General features: G+C 47.4%; 1 protein-coding gene across 2 annotated transcripts in view; it reads right to left on the bottom strand.

The window, feature by feature from the left end:
• The window catches only part of EVA1C (eva-1 homolog C), an 83,599-nt gene extending 67,336 nt beyond the window's left edge, over positions 1-16,263 (bottom strand). For both annotated transcript variants that reach the window (XM_060150836.1, XM_060150837.1), the window contains exon 1: positions 15,950-16,263. In XM_060150836.1, the coding sequence (XP_060006819.1) occupies positions 15,950-16,109 (160 nt within the window). In that variant the 5' untranslated portion in view covers positions 16,110-16,263. The remainder of the gene's footprint in view (positions 1-15,949) is intronic.
• Positions 16,264-17,506: the final 1,243 nt, after the last annotated feature.

Below are 17,506 nucleotides of genomic sequence, written 5' to 3'. Positions count from 1 at the left end.
CTTCCTTGTTCTTAAGGAACACATGGGAGTACTTGGGAGTAAAGGACGTCTTACTTGCAACTTAGAAAAGAATAAGGCGGGGCTTCCCTGGTGGCGCAGTGGTTGAGAGTCCGCCTCCCGATGCAGGGGACGCGGGTTCGTGCCCCGGTCCGGGAAGATCCCACGTGCCGCGGAGCGGCTGGGCCCGTGAGCCATGGCCGCTGAGCTGCGCGTCCGGAGCCTGTGCTCCGCAATGGGAGAGGCCACAGCAGTGAGAGGCCCGCGTACCGCAAAAAAAAAAAAAAAAAAAAAGAATAAGGCGAATGTGATAAAATGGAAACGTTTAAGGAATCTGGGTGAAGAGTATAAAGGAAGCCTTTGGACTAGTATTACAAATTTTCTGTGTCTGGAAAAATAATAATAAATATTTAATATTGAATAAATATATGGACAGATTTAAAAGTGTGCAATGCTTTCCAGCAAGTGCCAACCTTGACTGAATGTCAGAACCACCTCGGGAGATTTAAAAATATCAATGTCCACGCCCCAGCGCAGAGATTCCAATTCAATTAGCCTGGGGAGGAGCTCCAGACATCAGTATATTTGAACGCACCCCCAAAGTGATTCTAGCGTGAGCCCAGAGGAATAATAAACAGCCAGGTCAGCCTGTGGTTTTATCAGGGAAGGGGAGAGTTCTGCGCTGGGGTCTTTCTGAACCCCTCACGTCTGCTCCTTTTTTTTTTTTTTTTTTGCAGTATGCAGGCCTCTCACTGCTGTGGCCTCTCCCGTTGCGGAGCACAGGCTCCGGACGCGCAGGCCCAGCGGCCATGGCTCACGGGCCCAGCCACTCCGCGGCATGTGGGATCTTCCCGGACCGGGGCACGAACCCGTGTCCCCTGCATCGGCAGGTGGACTCTTAACCACTGCACCACCAAGGAAGCCCTCATCTGTTCCTTTTGAGAGCTGATGCTGCGGGCAGCACAGTGACTCCAAACAGGAGCGGAGTCCTGAGTCCAATCTTGGTCCTGCCTCTAATAAGCTGGGAGACATCCTGGCAGATCCCTTACTGGTACCCAGCCTGTGTTCTCTCTGCTGTGGGCTAAGGTTAACCAAGAGCAGCCTCTGGGAAAAATAAGCTTTCCAGTAGGAGGATGCACAGTTCAAAAACTCTTGCACCACTGAGCCCCGATGCCCCGTGGTGGGTTTGCACAGGATGACAGCCTGAAATCCTTGTGATGTCCACGTGGCAGAAAGGGATCAAGGCGAGTAGGGCTGATCAATTTCTGGTATTGCTGGAAGGTTCTGTGAGAGTTTGGTGACTCCCGGCAGCCCTCTCCCTGTCCAAGGACAGAAATCTAGGAGGGTTCTCGGGAAAGGGCTTGGAGGAAGCATGAGGACACCAATCCTCCTCCACGCGGCAAGGAGGCAAGCTGGGGAGGCCAAGCTCCCAGGGAGGAACTGGGGCAGTTGGCACTGGCCCCTTCACGAGGCAGCCTGACGGGGGCTCTGTGAGAAGAAGATGCCCTCACGAAGAGCTGAGGCCTGAGGCTCCGCGCTGATCCCCCACCTCAACTCTGCCCAGCTCTAGACATCTACAGACTTTCGTGCCCTGCTCAACCTTCTACTGCTGCACTGCTCAGTACGGCGGCCCCGGGCCACACGTGGCTACTGGGGACTTGAGATGCAGCCAGTCTGAACTGAGATGTGCTGTAGGGGTAAATTACATACAGCATTTCCAAGTCTTCATAAGCAAAAAAGAACATAAACTCTCTCATTAATAATTTTAAAAATACTTATTAGGGTGGAAATGATACTTTGGGTACATTGGGGTAAATAAAATTTCCTATGGAAATTCATTTCACCTCTTTAACTTTTTCTAATGTGGCTACTGGGATATTTAATATTACCTACATGGATGACGTCATATTTCTATTGGACAGCTCTGTTTCTGAAGTCTGCATATTATCCTTTCGTGACTTCATTCCTTGGTGATAATTGTATTAAAATCCAATCAAGGAAGGATTTAGTATGCAATGGCATCAGCCCTGGGCCCCGAATGCCCTGCAGTGAGAAAAGCTTAACCCTTTCCCCTGGTTCTCAGGCTTCGGTGATTCCAGCAAATTCACTCTTCCCCAAAGCCAGCGGAAGTGCAGATATGGTCAGGTAAAGTCCATACCTCACAGCTTGCTGGAATAATAATGATGATGATGATGTAATTTAAAACTAGTACTTAGCCCTGCAATTTTAACCCAGTCTGTGAGACTGAATCACAAACATTTGACATTCTTAACATAGGACCCTCAGTATATCAGACTGTGTATACTCCACCTAATAATTTACCTTGCCAACGAAACAGAATACCTAAGTGGGTAATGAAGATGAATGGTGCAGACTCTCATGAAAGACCCTGAGGCAGTAGCAAGTCACATTCCAGAAGGTTCCAGAAGGTTCCATGGAAGACTGCAGTTTGAGTTTGGTTCACATGTCACTGTCTGACTGCATTCTGAGGATGAAAGGCCCCTCACTTGTGCGTGTGTGTGTGCACACACGCACACACGCGTTTAGCTACACACACAGGAGCAAATAACTAAGACATTCCCTTTGGCCAGACCTTCCTCACAGTAACAACCTGGGGCTGTGGAGAGTCATGGTGGGTTTATCTGTGTTCAGTTTCCCAGGACTGATCTTGTCCATGGTCTGATTTTATTTTGGACCCAGCCTGGGGCGATCCATGTTGCGTATGGGATCTACATGTTAAATTTCCCATTATATAAAAAAAAACCAAAAACCTTAAATTCAGTGACTGTCCAGGTCTTTAAGGGAGTTTTCTAGAAACCAGGAAGAAGGAAATAGAGTCTGTTTTGCTGAGGACCAGTGGCGTTGGAAGCAGGGAAAGTCACTCCCATAACATGGACTGATGCTTGGTAACATTGTGAGAAATTTTCCCAGCCTAGAAGCTTACAACCTGGTTCAGCTGAATCCAATGGTTGAATAGAATCCCTTGGTTCTTTGTTTAAAAACACAGTATATAATCTTTATTAACACAGAGACATAGAGGATAAACGTGTCCTCTATATTAACATGTCTATATGATGAAAAAAATCACTGTTCACTATTTAATATCCTGGGAAGAAAACAACTAGGAAAGAGCATCTTCATAAAATGTTTTTTTCTGCTTATTTTTATAACATCTGTATCCGGAAGTAAATAACAAATGCTTGGAGCATTTGGGAAAATCAATAATGTCTCTAGGCCTACATTTTCAAAAGTGTATTGTTAAAACAGAGACTCACAGACACAGAAAACAAACTTATGGTTACCAAAGGGGAAAGGGAAGGGGAGGGATAAATTGGGAATTTGGGATGAACAGATACACACTACTACATAGAAAATAGATAAACAACAAGGACCTACTGTATAGCACAGGGAACTATATTCAATATCTTGTAATAACCTATAATGGAAAAGAATCTGAAAAAGAATATATATATATATACACACACACACATATACATATATATACATAACTGAATCGTTTTGCTGTACACCTGAAACAGTGTAAATCAACTATACTTCAATTAAAAAAGAAAAAAGTTATAATTTTTAAAAAGTGTATTGAGAAAAAGAGAAGATCTGGCAAGAAGATGCTCTGTATATGTCCATAAATATATATACACACACAGAGAGACAGTCAAGTAATCAAATAGACATATACAGTCAAATATGTTTTTACTTTTATTGCAGGAAGTCATATTCATTTGAAAGACATACGGTACTTTGCTTAGGGATGTGGTGCCTTTTTATTAACATGGTGTCAAGGGAAGATGCTTCAATTTCTTCATATAAACGGATTCTGAACACTCAAGTTCTGTCACACCAAAATGGGCGGAAATGAGAAGCAGCAGCAAAGCCCTCCCATTGGACGGCATTCTTACATCACCCACTTTAAAATTAAATCTGAAACAGAGTTCTGACAGGCCTGCTATTTTCTTCAGTGCCAAGAGCCACACAATAGACCTTTTTTTGGACAAAACTCTTAAAATGCTTGGAGATTCAGAGTTACTGAGTCACGAAGCTTTACAAATATTGCACACCCATTCCTGCTGGTGCCCCTGCCTGCTCTTTTGGAAACAATACTATATTTTCTCTGTGTTTGGCAGAAAGAAAGAAATATTTTAATTAGTGTTGCAACCTGTTTGAAAGAAGGGTGACAGAGAAAGGCAAGCTCTGACAGTGGTTGGCTGTCCGCCGGTCTGGTGGCCTCTGGGCAGGGGTTGTAGCTATCATTTCAGAGGAATCTGTTTGATTCTCCTTCTACTCAGTGTGGGCCCTACAATGATGCCCGGTCCCATGACCACAGAAGCTTCAAATGTGGCCTGATAAGGTGATAACATTCAGCACAGAGGGGTGGGCAGGGTTGCACTGAAATAGTAATAGATGATTCATCCATGCAATTAACACTCTTAGAACCATCTCTGAACAGGTCTCTTTACAGAGTATATAACAGGCGGCACAGATGGGGACACAACGTTGCACAGAAATGTCAGCGGGTATATGTGCTGTCAGTCTGTGGATGCAAAGGTGGGGGGCAGTTAGACAGGGTGCAGGAAGAAGGGAAGCAGGAACAGAGGAGGAGGAAAGTTGGGGGAGGCAGTGAGAGGAGCCAGGGAAAAGCAGATCTGAGCATGGTTTTCAAGACTTGCTCTCTTCCTTTTAAAAATTCAAATCAAATTGCCCCCCCATCCTGCCCCGCGCCTAAGATTGTTTCAGTGAAGTTGTGAAATAATTGAGAGGTGTTGCAAACACATCCTCGCACTGCGAGCGAGCAAGCGACTTCGAGTCTAAACACCTCTGCGTCCAGGGGGCTATTTTAGATTGACATGAACGATGGCTAGTATTTGAGCTTGAAATGAGGAGGACAAAAGGGCCAAAGACACAGGCAAGTTCCAGAGAGGAAGCTGGAGCTGAGGGGAGCCTGAAGAAAAATTGGATGAGAGCAGTGCCTGGATTGCCACGTCCTTGGCTTTGGGGAACTGAACACTTTTGGGTGGCTGCAGGAGGCGAGCTGGCCTTGAAAAGAGCATCGTGGAGCCACCTCTAGGTTTTCCAGACTCAACTCTGGTTTTTAAAAATGTTCCCACCTTTTTGAGATTCCAAACTTGTAGAACATAAAGCCATGGCATGTTGTCCTGTCAGACCCAGCATTCCTCAACCTCAGCATGAGGACTGAGGACCTGATCATTCCCTGCTGTAGTGGCTACCCTGTGCCTTGTAGGACGTTTAGCAGCACCCCTGGCTTCTACTCACTAGATGCCAATAGCACCCCTAGTTGTGAAGAATCAAACTGCCTCCAGACATGGCCAAATATTCCTGGGGGGACAAAGTCTCCCTGGGTTGAGAATCACTGGCTTCTTTCTTTCTTTTTTTACTGAGGTATAGCTGATGTACAGTATTGTGTTAGCTTCAGGTGTGCAGCACGGTGCTTCAGTATTTTTGCCGACTAGAATCCGTGACAACTTATTACAAGATAATGGGTATAATTCCCAGTGCTATACAGTAACTGTTGCTTATCTATTTTATGTATAGTAGTTTGCATCTATTAATCCCATGCCCCTAACTTATCCCTCCCCCACTTCCCTCTGCTCTTTGGTAACCATTAGTTCGTTTTCTAAGTCTGTGAGTCTGTTTCTGTTTTGTATATACGTTCATGTGTATTATTTTTTAGATTCCATGTATAAGTAAATATCATATAGCATTTGTCTTTCCCTGTCTTATTTCACTAAGCATTGAGAATCACTGGTTTAGATTAAACATTAGGACAAGCTAAATTCTCCTTGAGTGAAGACAGCCATCTACTATAAGGACCACATGACATTCTTGGTGAAGACTGACAACCCAAATAACCTGCCTTGAAGAGCCAGAAAGAAACGCAGAAGTCTGCGACAAGAGGAGACCTTTTTCCTCAAAGCACTGGTTTATGACTTTAGAAATCCATAACACTATTTACACATAATCCTGGGGACAAAAGTCTTGGAGCCCTTTGCTTAAAAAAAAAAAGTAAACCAGAAGAAAGGGACCTTCACACTTACACTGAGGTTTAAAGAGGCAAAACAGAGAAGACCACAGGCTCTGCTCTGTAGAATTCTCCACAGCCTGAAGGACAGACTCCACACAGCAGGTCCTGCAGCACCGGGGCCTTGAGGCCCCTTTTCATGCTGAGGCTGCAGATGGCACCTGAGTCTTTATATCCGGTCTGACTTGTCCACAAAGCATTTGGCATTGTTAGCTTTGGAAGGTGTGTTTAGGCCTCCCAAAATAGAAGAAGGTGTTTAAAAACGACTGTCCCTTAATTTCACCATCAAATGGACAGAAAAGAGGTGTGTGAGCCTGAACGTGAGTCAGTGTACATTTTTTTAATAGAAAGGAGACTATAATTGCATGCGCTCCTTGAAGTGTATCCCTCAAAAGCTGTACAAATTGGCCTTCTAGATAAGATTGTGCGTTCTCATCTCCACCTGTCTCCCGCTGAACAAACAGAGAAGAGAAAGGGCTCCGTGACTCAGGTCTCTCTCGTTCCAGAGTACAGTACTACAATTGATTTATGATTGCTAAGCCTGAGACCTTCGGAAGCCGCCAAACATGAAAAGAGGGAAAAATCTTCTAAGTCAAGAGTAGAAAGGGAAGGACTTGGTAGCAGAGCGCCCTTCTCAGACTCTGAAACACTACTCTGAAAGCTGTCATGAGTAGGCATCGCTCAGGCCCTCACAGACAAAAAGGGTTATTTTATCCAGATTATTCCCCCACATTGCAGGGGAAAAGGGACTCATTTGTAATCATCAAAGGAATGCTGACAGACTTGAAATGGGATTACATTCTATTATCCTCATCCGAATTAAAGATTTGTTTTGAAGATCATTCTTAGGTTTCTTCCTCCCTGCTCCTCCAACCCCAAATGAGGTGATTTGTATTCATGGGACATCTGAGGCAGACATGAAATCAGACAGTTTGCAAACATACATTTCAGAGTCAGTGGCCTGAGTTTTGAATTTTAATGTTGCCTGCTTCTCTGTGTATAGAAAACTTGACTCTCAGGTCGAAACTGACCCCAAGCATTGCTTCATTCCCTAACTTGTCAATGCAGGAGAAATTCATCTCCAGGAGCCTGAGTGAGCAAGTGATACAGGTGTCCTGAAATGCAGGTATGAAAATGTAAAACCTATACACGGGCAGTGTCATCTGGTAGGTCTATAGATACACTACTAAACCCTCAATTCCAAGCTCTGGGCTTTGGATACCATTTTGAGAATGTGACCTGCCAAATCTATTCTTCATCCCTCAAACTGCTTGTTATCTGTGTGACTATGAAACCACTGAGAAAGAAGCTTTCTCAGGACAGAACTGACTCTTTAGAGTAGGCCTTTATGATACCTAGCACAGCATCTGATACCTGAAAGACCTGAGAACATTTCTTGTTCTTTCATACAGACCTTCCACTGTGTACTCACAAGGGAACTGATGCCCACCTGGTAAGGAGGACTGGGTACCCTCAGGATGAAAGTCATAAGTCAGTGGAAGAGTTCAACTGGGTCAAAAAGCTGTCTCTTGATTTTAGCTGCCAAAAGGACAAGATATCTTAGAGAACATCTCTATCAAGGCAAGGAAATGACACTCTCTAAGCAGGCAGACAGCAAAAAATATAGGTAAAGTGCATTAGAAGTTATACCATTTCTTTGCTCATCATTTCTTTTCTTTATATCTCAAGCCTTCCTTCTAGACTCAGTGTCCTTCTTCAGGAAGTATATTCTTTAGTAGTTCTTTCAGTAAGGATTTATTAGTGGTAAACGTGCCCTTATTTCACACTCACTCTTGAAGATAGTTTAGCTGGGTATATAGCTCTGCACTGACAGTTTTTTTTTCCCCAGAACCTGGAAAATATTTGACTGGCTTCTGGCTCTCACTGTTATGGGCAAGCCTTTATAGATGAAAATTTTTTTCTCTATGATCGTTTTAAAACTGTCACTTTGTTTTAGCATTTTGTAGTTTTAATATGATAAGCATAAATTTATTTTTATTTATCTTGCTTGAGATGCTTGAATCTGAATCATTCATCAACTCTTGAAAATTGACTCTAAGGTATTATCACTTTGAGTGTTGCCTCTCCCTCATTTTCCCTATTCTCCCTTTCTGGAATACTGATCAGCTGTATGTTGAACCTTCATTCCATTTTCCATGTCTTATAAACTTTTTTCCGTGTCTTTATCTCTTTTGCGGCATTCTGGATAATTTTCCCAGCTTTATTTTCCAGTTCACTATTTCTCTCTTCAGCTGCATCTAATCTACCCATCAAGCTTTGAACATCAATGAATATATTTTTCATGTTAGTACATATATTTGATTTCTTAAAAAAATATGCCTGATCTTTCTTGATAGCCTTTCATTCTTTCTTCATGTTTTAGATTCTCCTTTATTATTTTATGTTTTATATTCCCTATTTATTAAAAATCTGTTGTTTTTGATGCTGATTATTATTCATATAGTGTAATTTTGGATACTGTGTTCATAATCAGCAGAATTTTATCTATCAGAATCTGTGGGGCCTGTGTTGATGTTTCTATGCAGGGAGTATTTGTGTGTTTTCCCCAGGCACCCTGGGGCACTACTAACCTGGGACAACTTTTTTAGTTTCTCAGCTTGGGTTTCCTGGTAAAGGCAATGTGAATTCAAAACCCAGACTCTTGAAAAGGCAGACCTGTGGTTACATAGTCTCAACAGAGATTATTTTTTCCTCCAATCCTGAACCTAAGCTGAGATGTTTCCTTGTCATCTTTCTTTACAAGAAGGCTGATTTGTTTTTCATGCATCTTTTTATGAGTGTTTAGCCCTTCCATGTCCTGGCCTTATAAGGAGATCTTTATTCCAATTTCTCACTTGACATTGGTCTAATGCCTTTCTCTTGCCCTCATGTACCTATTAAATCCTGGTTGTAAAGCTCATCAAAGGCCCCAGTGTAGCCATAGGGTTGGTGACAGCAAACTTCTTCAGTTCTCTGATCCCTCTTCATTTTTGTTCCCTGGCTACTCCTTGCATTTAGTCACTCACTCATGCATTTAAAGGATGTTTGTTATGTTTTATTCACCAGCCCTAAGTGTTTTGTTGGGGAAACAATTCCAGAATACCAGTTCCACCATAGTTCCAGAAATGAATTATAGATCCTATCCTGTAATCAGTTAGTTGGGGCTGGATGGTGCTATCTCTAGACACGACATGGAACGGACAATACCTGCAAGTCCTGGGAAAGCTTTGGATCTGGTATATTAAGAGATAAACATTACAGAAGTGGCACTGTTTTAAAGAACTTGTAATTTATTTGTTTTAGCATTAGAGAAGCCGCCTGCATTCAAATCCCCAAAAGTTACTTAGCCTCTCTTGATGCTATTTCTTCAACTTATCATAGCAGTATTCCCTTCATAGCGTTGTGAGGATTAAATGAGTTAATGAACATGAAGTTCTTAAAGCACCGTGCGGCACACAGTGCTTTATGTTCTTGATACACTATAGTATTTTTAGCTAACTTCTCTTACTTGTGCTAAGGGAACCAAGTAAAGAATATACCCCTTACGATGGGTCAGAGTTTAAACTGAGATGGTGCACACATGGGGGCCAGCTAAGGGGTAGCAGAATTAGAGACCCCACAGGGAAAGAGAGAAGCTCAGAGAAAACAGATTAGAATCACTTGGTCAGCCACCCTCCCATCTGAGAGTCTCCTTCTATCGCTAAAATCTAGGTGACTCTAGGACTGATGTTATTCAGGGAAGCTATTTCCTTCCAGAAAGATACAAACACATCAGCCTCATTAAAATAGTGGCTGAGGGCTTCCCTGGTGGCACCGTGGTTAAGAATCCGCCTGCCAATGCAAGGGACATGGGTTCGAGCCCTGGCCTGGGAAGATCTCACATGCCGTGGAGCGACTAAGCCTGTGCACCACAAATACTGAGCCTGAGCTCTCGAACCCGCAAGCCACAACTACTGAGCCCAAGTGCCACAGCTACTGAAGCCTGCGTGCCTAGAGCCCGTGCTCCGCAAGAAGGGAAGCCACGACAATGAGAAGCCCGCGCACCACAACTAAAGAAAGCTCGTGCACAGCAATGAAGACCCAACACAGCCATAAATAAATATAAATAAATTTTAAAAATAAAGTAAAATAAAATAAAATAGTGGCCAAGTATCATAAAAGTTCAGAATGCCTCGCCCCTAGCTTCCACGTCCATTACTTAGCTTGAATGACAGGAGTATGGATTTTTGAAACAAGACAGTCACGGGATTCACATCCTGCCTCTAAATTTTACCAGCAGTTGTTAACTGGGGTAGTGGGCGTGGCAGGGGAAGGGCTGGGTCACATGGGGGCAGGTGTTCTTTCAGTGTATGTTATTTCCAAAGCGGTGCCTTTTCAAGAATTTTAAAGGTGCTGACAGGATGGCTGAGAAGACCAGTGGCCTCCAAGTGTTTTAGATCATGAGCCCCATCAGTAAAAATACTTTGAGAACATTTCTCCACTATATTACATTTAGAAATTATGTTATAAATCAGCTATACTTCAATAAAATAAATTTTTAAAAAAAGATTACGTACTGTTCTACTGTCGACTTGTATGGGGTTTTTTTGTTTTTAGTTTTTGTTTTTGGCCACATGGCATGGCTTATGGGATCTTAGTTCCCTGACCAGGGATTGAACATGGGCCACGGCAGTGAAAGCACCAAGTCCTAACCACTGGACAGCCAGGGAACTCCCTCAACTTTATGTTTATTATAAGCAAAACATAACTTCTTTTTTAAAGATAGAAAAGAAACAAATAGAAAAGAACAGAAGTTCTAACATTTTTCTCCTGTATCCACTCATCACCTTGTGCCTGTACCTACTACGGATGAATTGTGATGAGAAGATGTGGAAGGAAGGAATGGGAAAAGGTCAGTCTACTCAGAGGGCAACTGAAACCACCACGGGCAATCCAAGGACTATACAGAAAGGTTAAGCAAATTGTGGCACTTTTTCTCTGGCTTTGTCCCCCACTCAGCACCCACACGGGCCAAGCCCCCCAGCCTGGCCCTACTCCTGGGCTGGAGTTAGGAGTCTGCCTCTGCTCTGCTTCCTAGCTGGGAGGTCTTGGGCAAGTCACTTAACCTCTCTGAGGCTGGGTAAAGTGACACTACTACTTACCTCACAGTGTTGCTATGAGGATGAAATCAGATAACCCTGTGCTCAATTAATTTTTACTTCCTTTCTGTTCCTTCCTTGAAATGGCTACTAGGCTGCCCTTTCCAATAAAGCGCCTGGGAGACCAAAGCCATTAATAACAGGACCACTCCCTTACCCAGACTCCTCTTCTCGGCTACAGAAAGAGCTGGGAGAACACTTTTCAAACGTTGTTACTTTCCATGGAAACAGACGAGCCCTCTGAGACACTTACTCTTCATCCCTCTTCTGTGACAGCTGGACAACTCCTGCAGACATTTGCTTTGTTTTTTCTTTCGTTACGAGCTGGCTTTTCACTCCATAAAAGTTTTGAAAATGAAGACAATCCTGAATTAAAGGATGATGTGACCAAGGCATACTAAAAAGAAGAGCTGTGTGTGTGCACATAGGCACGCGTGCATGTATGTATAAGTGTGTGCATACATGTGCGCTGGGATGCAGTGGCAAACTGAGAGCTGGGAAAATACATCCTGGTCTCCGTGGTGGTGAGCCCTGGGGTGCGGGGGCGGGGTGAAGGGAGACCCCGTCATGCCCGTGTCCCCCTGGATGAACTGACACAAAGACAGGAGGCAGCCCTGCCCTCTGACACCAGAGCAATGGTTCTCAACTCTGGCTGTGCACTAGAATTGCCTGGGGGCTTTGAAAAAGAGACCAATGCCTGGATCTCCCAGATCAATTAAATCAGATGCCTTGAGTTGCTGCTAGAGCATCCGTACAGTTGTTTAGACTCAAGCAGTTCTAGTGTGCAGCCGGGGTTGAGACCCACTGCCTCTCTGAACAGAACAGGAAGGTTCAACCTCTGCTACATGGACAACTCCATCGCGACCAAGTTCCCACCCCCGAGCCCCCAAGATCAACTGAATGACCATTTTTCCATATTCTGAAATTCCTGACCAATGAAATAGGAGCTGGGATGGGGCTTATTTGCTGGGCTGCAAATGATCTGATAACAAGGCCCACATCTTGTTTGCTTGGGCTACTGATTCCCAGGGGCGGGAGGTAGGACGTCAGCCCAGAGACCCACTTCTCTCGTGCAGTGCCACTTCTTTGAGGTCTGAGGACATCTGGGTACAAGGAAGGCCTTAAAAGCTGCTCCGCTCCCCTTGTTTCTCACCTCCTTTCCTTTCCGCTTCCCACATTTACCACTACATGCCCTAGGGTAAAACCAAACGTGTAAACATATGGTCATGACGACTTTGTCAAAAGTCAACAGTGTTCTAGGAATCCAAGGGGCAACTTGATGAATTTTCTATCCTTTCCTTCCCTCTCTGCCCATCAGCCCATCCATCACTTTGAACTTCTTTGAGAAGAAAGAAAAGAAAGAAAAAAAAAGAAAAAACACAAAACAAAACAGAAGAGGGAGAAAGGGAAGAGCAGATGGAGAAGGCTGTGCCTGCTCTCGGCAAAGAGTAAACCACCAAAAACATGAACAAGACCTGAGGGACACGGCAAACTAAGTTCAGGGACGCACTGGAACATCCCGCTTTAAAGCAGGACCAAATGTAGAGGGTCCTTAGCGTTTTATGGCTGGAACCAAAATGGCACCCCTCCCTCCCCTCTGCCCTCATCCTGCCTTGTTCTTTGAACAAAGATGATGCTGACGTGACATTTCTATTAAAAAAAAAAAATCAGTGATCAGTTTGGACCTCTCAGGCTAAATCCTCAATTTGGGAATGCAGTCAAAAGAACAGAAGACCATCCCAGAGGAAAATGGATGAAAGCCAAGCACATTTGAGTTCGGGCTTAAGGATCAGAGGCAGTGATTCTGCATGAACTGTTCTTGCCTTCCTGGGATGTGTTTTTAATGCAGTGATGATAGCCTTCCAGTGGCCGCTGGCAGCATCTCAACGTCTTCAGGGAGGAGAGGGAAGGGGGTGTTTAGGGAGCCTGTTTCCTAGCAGGCTTGGAGGTGATTACACAAGTCACGAGCATGGAGGGGGAGAAGCAGGCCCCGATGCAGCCTCTGGCTTATTAAGAGTAAGATCCGATGCTGGAATCCCTGGGGCCAAAAAAATCAATGACCCAGGAAAACTACAGCAGCTGACGGCCTCGGTGAAAAGCTCAGGGAAGAGTTGCAAAGAAGAGAAAGGCTTAAGTAACTTTCCAAAACTCTGCACCGTTCGTCTCCCTGGAGGCCCTGTACTGTACAGACCACAGCTGGGACCCCTTTCATTTTGACACTTTCTTTCACCTGGATTCACCAGCCTTCTTCCATCCCCTTCTTCAGGAAGGTTGAAGGGGGTCCCAAGTTCCCTCCACCCTCCCTCTGTCTGGCTTTTTGATGTTTCCTTGTTTAGAAAAACAAGCAAGTAACTACATTGTCAAATGGTGCTCTCCAGCCCTCAGCTATTGCTGTCAGGCTCCGACAGGGAGGGTCCACTGTCTTTTTTCAGGCACTGGTTTCTACACACCCCTCCAAGTGCAGGAATAGGACCTCCTGTCCCCAGGAAAGCAGGCATCAGGCTTTGAGGCCACAGTGGGGGGTGGCAGGGGCGGAGGTGTGTGTTGGAGTCACGTGATCAGGATGCACTGCTTCAACGAAAACATTCAACTGAACCCTCAGACTGTCATCTTTGGAGCTTAGGAGTTTTCCTCGATGCCGTATGTCACATGGTTACGGGGTCCCTAAAGGTTCATGAAGTTTCAAATCAAATGAATCAACTCTGAAGACTTCATCTTTCTCCCTGAGCCTTTTCTAATATTTCCCCGACGCCACACAAGATAGAATTTAGATCTAAACCTGAGTGTGTCTGTGGTTTCAGAGAAGCTTATTTTTCTTTTCTTCTTCCCAAAAGGCTCCCGGGCACTTTCTCCCTGGTCTTCACATCACAAGAGCTAGGCTGCCCAGAGGAAACATGGGAACTCCTTGTGGATGCACCTGGAAATATCACCACCGACCCGACACTGGCTCAGGGAGTTTTAAACCCTGAAATTTAGGTTCCCATCCAAAGCAGGAGAAAATTCCTTTTATTGTTTAGTCATTTAGAAAAACATGTATGAAAGCATCCATTTCCCAGGGCAGACCATCCCTGTTTGAGAGCTCAAGTTCACCCTCTGGAACAGCTGCTCCGTACAGACAATTCCAAACCTGGGTGGTAACCTATAGACTGCTTCAAGGATTGCAACTGCTCCACTAAAGAAACAAACTCTAAGTGTCTTTAATCTATGAAAACAATCTAATGGTTACACCGCGATTTACCTAAAGCAATATTTGTTCAGTTACGATGATGTCACAAAAGAAGGGCTTGTTGGCTTTCAGTTCTTTCCTTAACAATATTCAGAGCTTGATGGTGGCTGAACTCAGAACTGCTTTCCATAGCTTAAACCAGCAAAGACAGAACTTTCCTAGCAGCCCAGAAAGTTCTATTACCAAAAAAAAAAGTCAATAGCACTCGCTATTCAGCAGTTTCCCAGCACATTTACCATAGCGCTCTGATCCTGTGGTGCTGGGTTTTAAGGACCACAGTTTCCTTGCCAAATAGACATATCTTGGCTTCCTTTGCTAGGTGGAAACACTGCCTTGATATTAAATATTCAAAGCAAAGAAACTCTGACCCAAGGGCTCTCAGCTAACAATGACATTCTCTGTAAGTAAACTAGAAACCCAACTCAGCTTCTGATTTGCCAGTGTCCCCTGCCATGTACTAGTCTACTGCACAAATAGGGCTGAGGAACGACTCCTGTTTGCCGTGATTATACCGCAAAAGACCCTCAGGCAGGGATGCGGGAAGCCTGGACTTGGCAGGAGATGCTGGAGAAGGGGAAGAGTAGGATTCAGAGCTGCTTCCTGGGCAGGGCAGGGGCGAGGAAAGGGTGAAAGGCCTCCAACCTCGCCAGACGGAGACCCAGGTCCGATACAATGGCAAGGACGTTGTTACTCTAAGCAAGCGCGGCCGTAACGTAAGAATGCGGCTCCTATAGCCCTCGTCAACCCAGAAACTTCTCTCACTTTGCTGCGCCACACCTACAGCGCCAGAACTATCTGAGATCAGCTGCGGAAGCCTTGGTCGCAATCCCCCCAAAGAAAAGCCTCATCCTTTACTGGGAGGGGGAAATCGTTCGTTTTTTGTTAAGGCGATAGGGGACGGGCAATGGGGATGGAGGTGGGGGACGCCGGTGCCTTTTGGCGGTCAAGTCCTACCCCTCAGTCTCCTCTCTGTTCTGTAAGCTTCTACTCATCTTCTTACTGCATCTCCACCAGACCTTCCATCCCCTTGGGCTTCCCTCGTGCCTGTCGGCGCAGACTTCAGGTCAAGTGTCCTCTGGGCTGGATTCCTTACGTGGGCACCTGAGAGGCTGGCTGGGGCACACCCGGCCTATGCGGAGAGCAAACCAAGTGCAGCGTGGACCACAACACGTGTTCCAACAGCGCTGAGCGCGGCACAGGGCTCAGTTTAAGGTATTTTAAGCCGACCCGCATCCATCGGATTCGGGTCCCTGACCCTGGGAAATTGACGAGGAGGTCAACTCATTGAGGGAAAAACTCCAAATACCCTACCCACCCTTCCTTCTCGGGGGGGGGGCTCCCCTGCTACCATCCCACATGCGCAGCTACTGAATATGCTAAGGGCTCCTATTATCAGGCAAGAAAACTGGCTCTGAGCGCGCTCCAACTTTAAAGCAACCCGGCCTTGCCCCCTCGGGCGCCTGCCCCCAACCGAGGGCTCACCTGGGCGCCCCGCGGCGCCGGGGGCGCACAGCGAGGGAGGTCGCTTCTTACCGGAGAAGTCCGTGAGCGCTGCGATCTCTTTGGAGCAAACCAGGACGGTGCAGTAGAAGAGTCGCAGGAGCTGCCCGGGAGGCTCTGCCTGCCTGCGGAGGCCGGGATGCTGTGCTGGCTGGGGCGCTGGCGGTGGGCGCGCGTGTCCCGGCAGGAGCATGGTGCGCGGCGCGACAGAGCGCGGGCGCGGGCCCGGGGCGCGCGGGGGGGTCGCTGGGCGGAGGGCGGCGTCACATGGCAGGGCGAGTTGGTAGCCAGCGGCTCCGCGGCCCCCTGCCACCTCCTGGCCCAGGCTGCCAGAGCTTCCTCCCCGCCGCGGGCTAGCACCGGCTCCCCAGCAAAGAGGAGGGGGCGGAGAACTGGGGCGGGGCGAGGAGCCCCGGGAAGAGTCCGCGTGGTTTCCCCGAGAGGAAATCTCCGTTGCGGCCGCGCGGGAGGAAACGAGGGCGGGGGGCGAAGGGAAAGTGTAGCCTCTCGCGCCCAGAGCTGCGGAGGCCGGTCCCTGGCGCGCTGCCCGCCGCGGAGGGCGCCCCCAACAGCGCGCCGAAGGCCGCGCAACTTTAGCGCCTTCCACGCCCGGGTCCCCGCCCCGGAGACGGCTCAGCGCCCCTGGCCTGGCCCGCGCTGGCCCCGTGCCAGCCTCGCCCTGGCCGCCTGTGGAGTGCGGCCGGTGCCCGTGACGCACTTAGGAGCCAGAGCCGCGCTTGGAGCCCGGGAGCCCCGGGGTGGGGGCCGCGGGAAGGTGGGGTACTGGAGGTGTGGGACCGCAACACTGACGTCTCTGCGACCCAGCGCGCTCCACGTGCAGAATCACCAAGCACGCACAGTTTTCCCCATTTCACAGAAGAGAAGACCGAGACCCGGAGCATTGCCCGACGCCAAAGCTTACGCAGCCAGGAGGGGAACCATCTCGGGGCTGGGGGGAGTGGAGGTGGGGGAGGGATGTGCATTGTGCTGAAAACGGATCAGATGGCTCCAGAGCCGGTTTCTTTTCGCTGCGACTACGTTTCCTTTGGGTCCTGGTTGTCTGCCGCGCTCAGAGGATCTGACACTGGACCGGCACAAACAGCCGCCGAACGCAATAAATGGGCTTTGTTTTAAAATGGGCCACAGCATCTTTCTGAATCTCTCGATTACGCGCGGTGCAACCTACGTTTGGACGCCCAGCCCGTGCGCGAGGAGCGGGCTGCACGGCTCGGGCTCGGGGAAACCGAGGACAAGTACTTGGGGGCTCCGTGGCCGCGCGCCGGGTGGGGTACCTGGGGTCCAGGAACCCAAACCCCGCGGACTGCGCTGGGCGTCCGGGCCAGGCGGCGCCGGCGGGAAGGAGGAGGGCCGGGCGGGCGGGCTCTCGGCACAAAGTGTTCCCGAACACCGCGGGAGGGCATGCCAAGTTCGCGGCGGGCCTGACGCGGAAATGTAGATCATGAGGCCCAAGGGCGGGCCCGGGCGCCCTGCGCCGGCCGGCTCTGAACGGCACCGCGCACGCCGCAGAGTGCGGCGGGGAGGCCTGGACAGAGAAAACCGAGACTCGCTGGCCTACCTGGGGGAACCTCT

This window comes from Lagenorhynchus albirostris, chromosome 5 (genome assembly GCF_949774975.1).
Source record: "Lagenorhynchus albirostris chromosome 5, mLagAlb1.1, whole genome shotgun sequence".
NCBI lineage: Eukaryota > Metazoa > Chordata > Mammalia > Artiodactyla > Delphinidae > Lagenorhynchus > Lagenorhynchus albirostris.
This window is presented reverse-complemented; position numbering and strand designations above follow the sequence as displayed.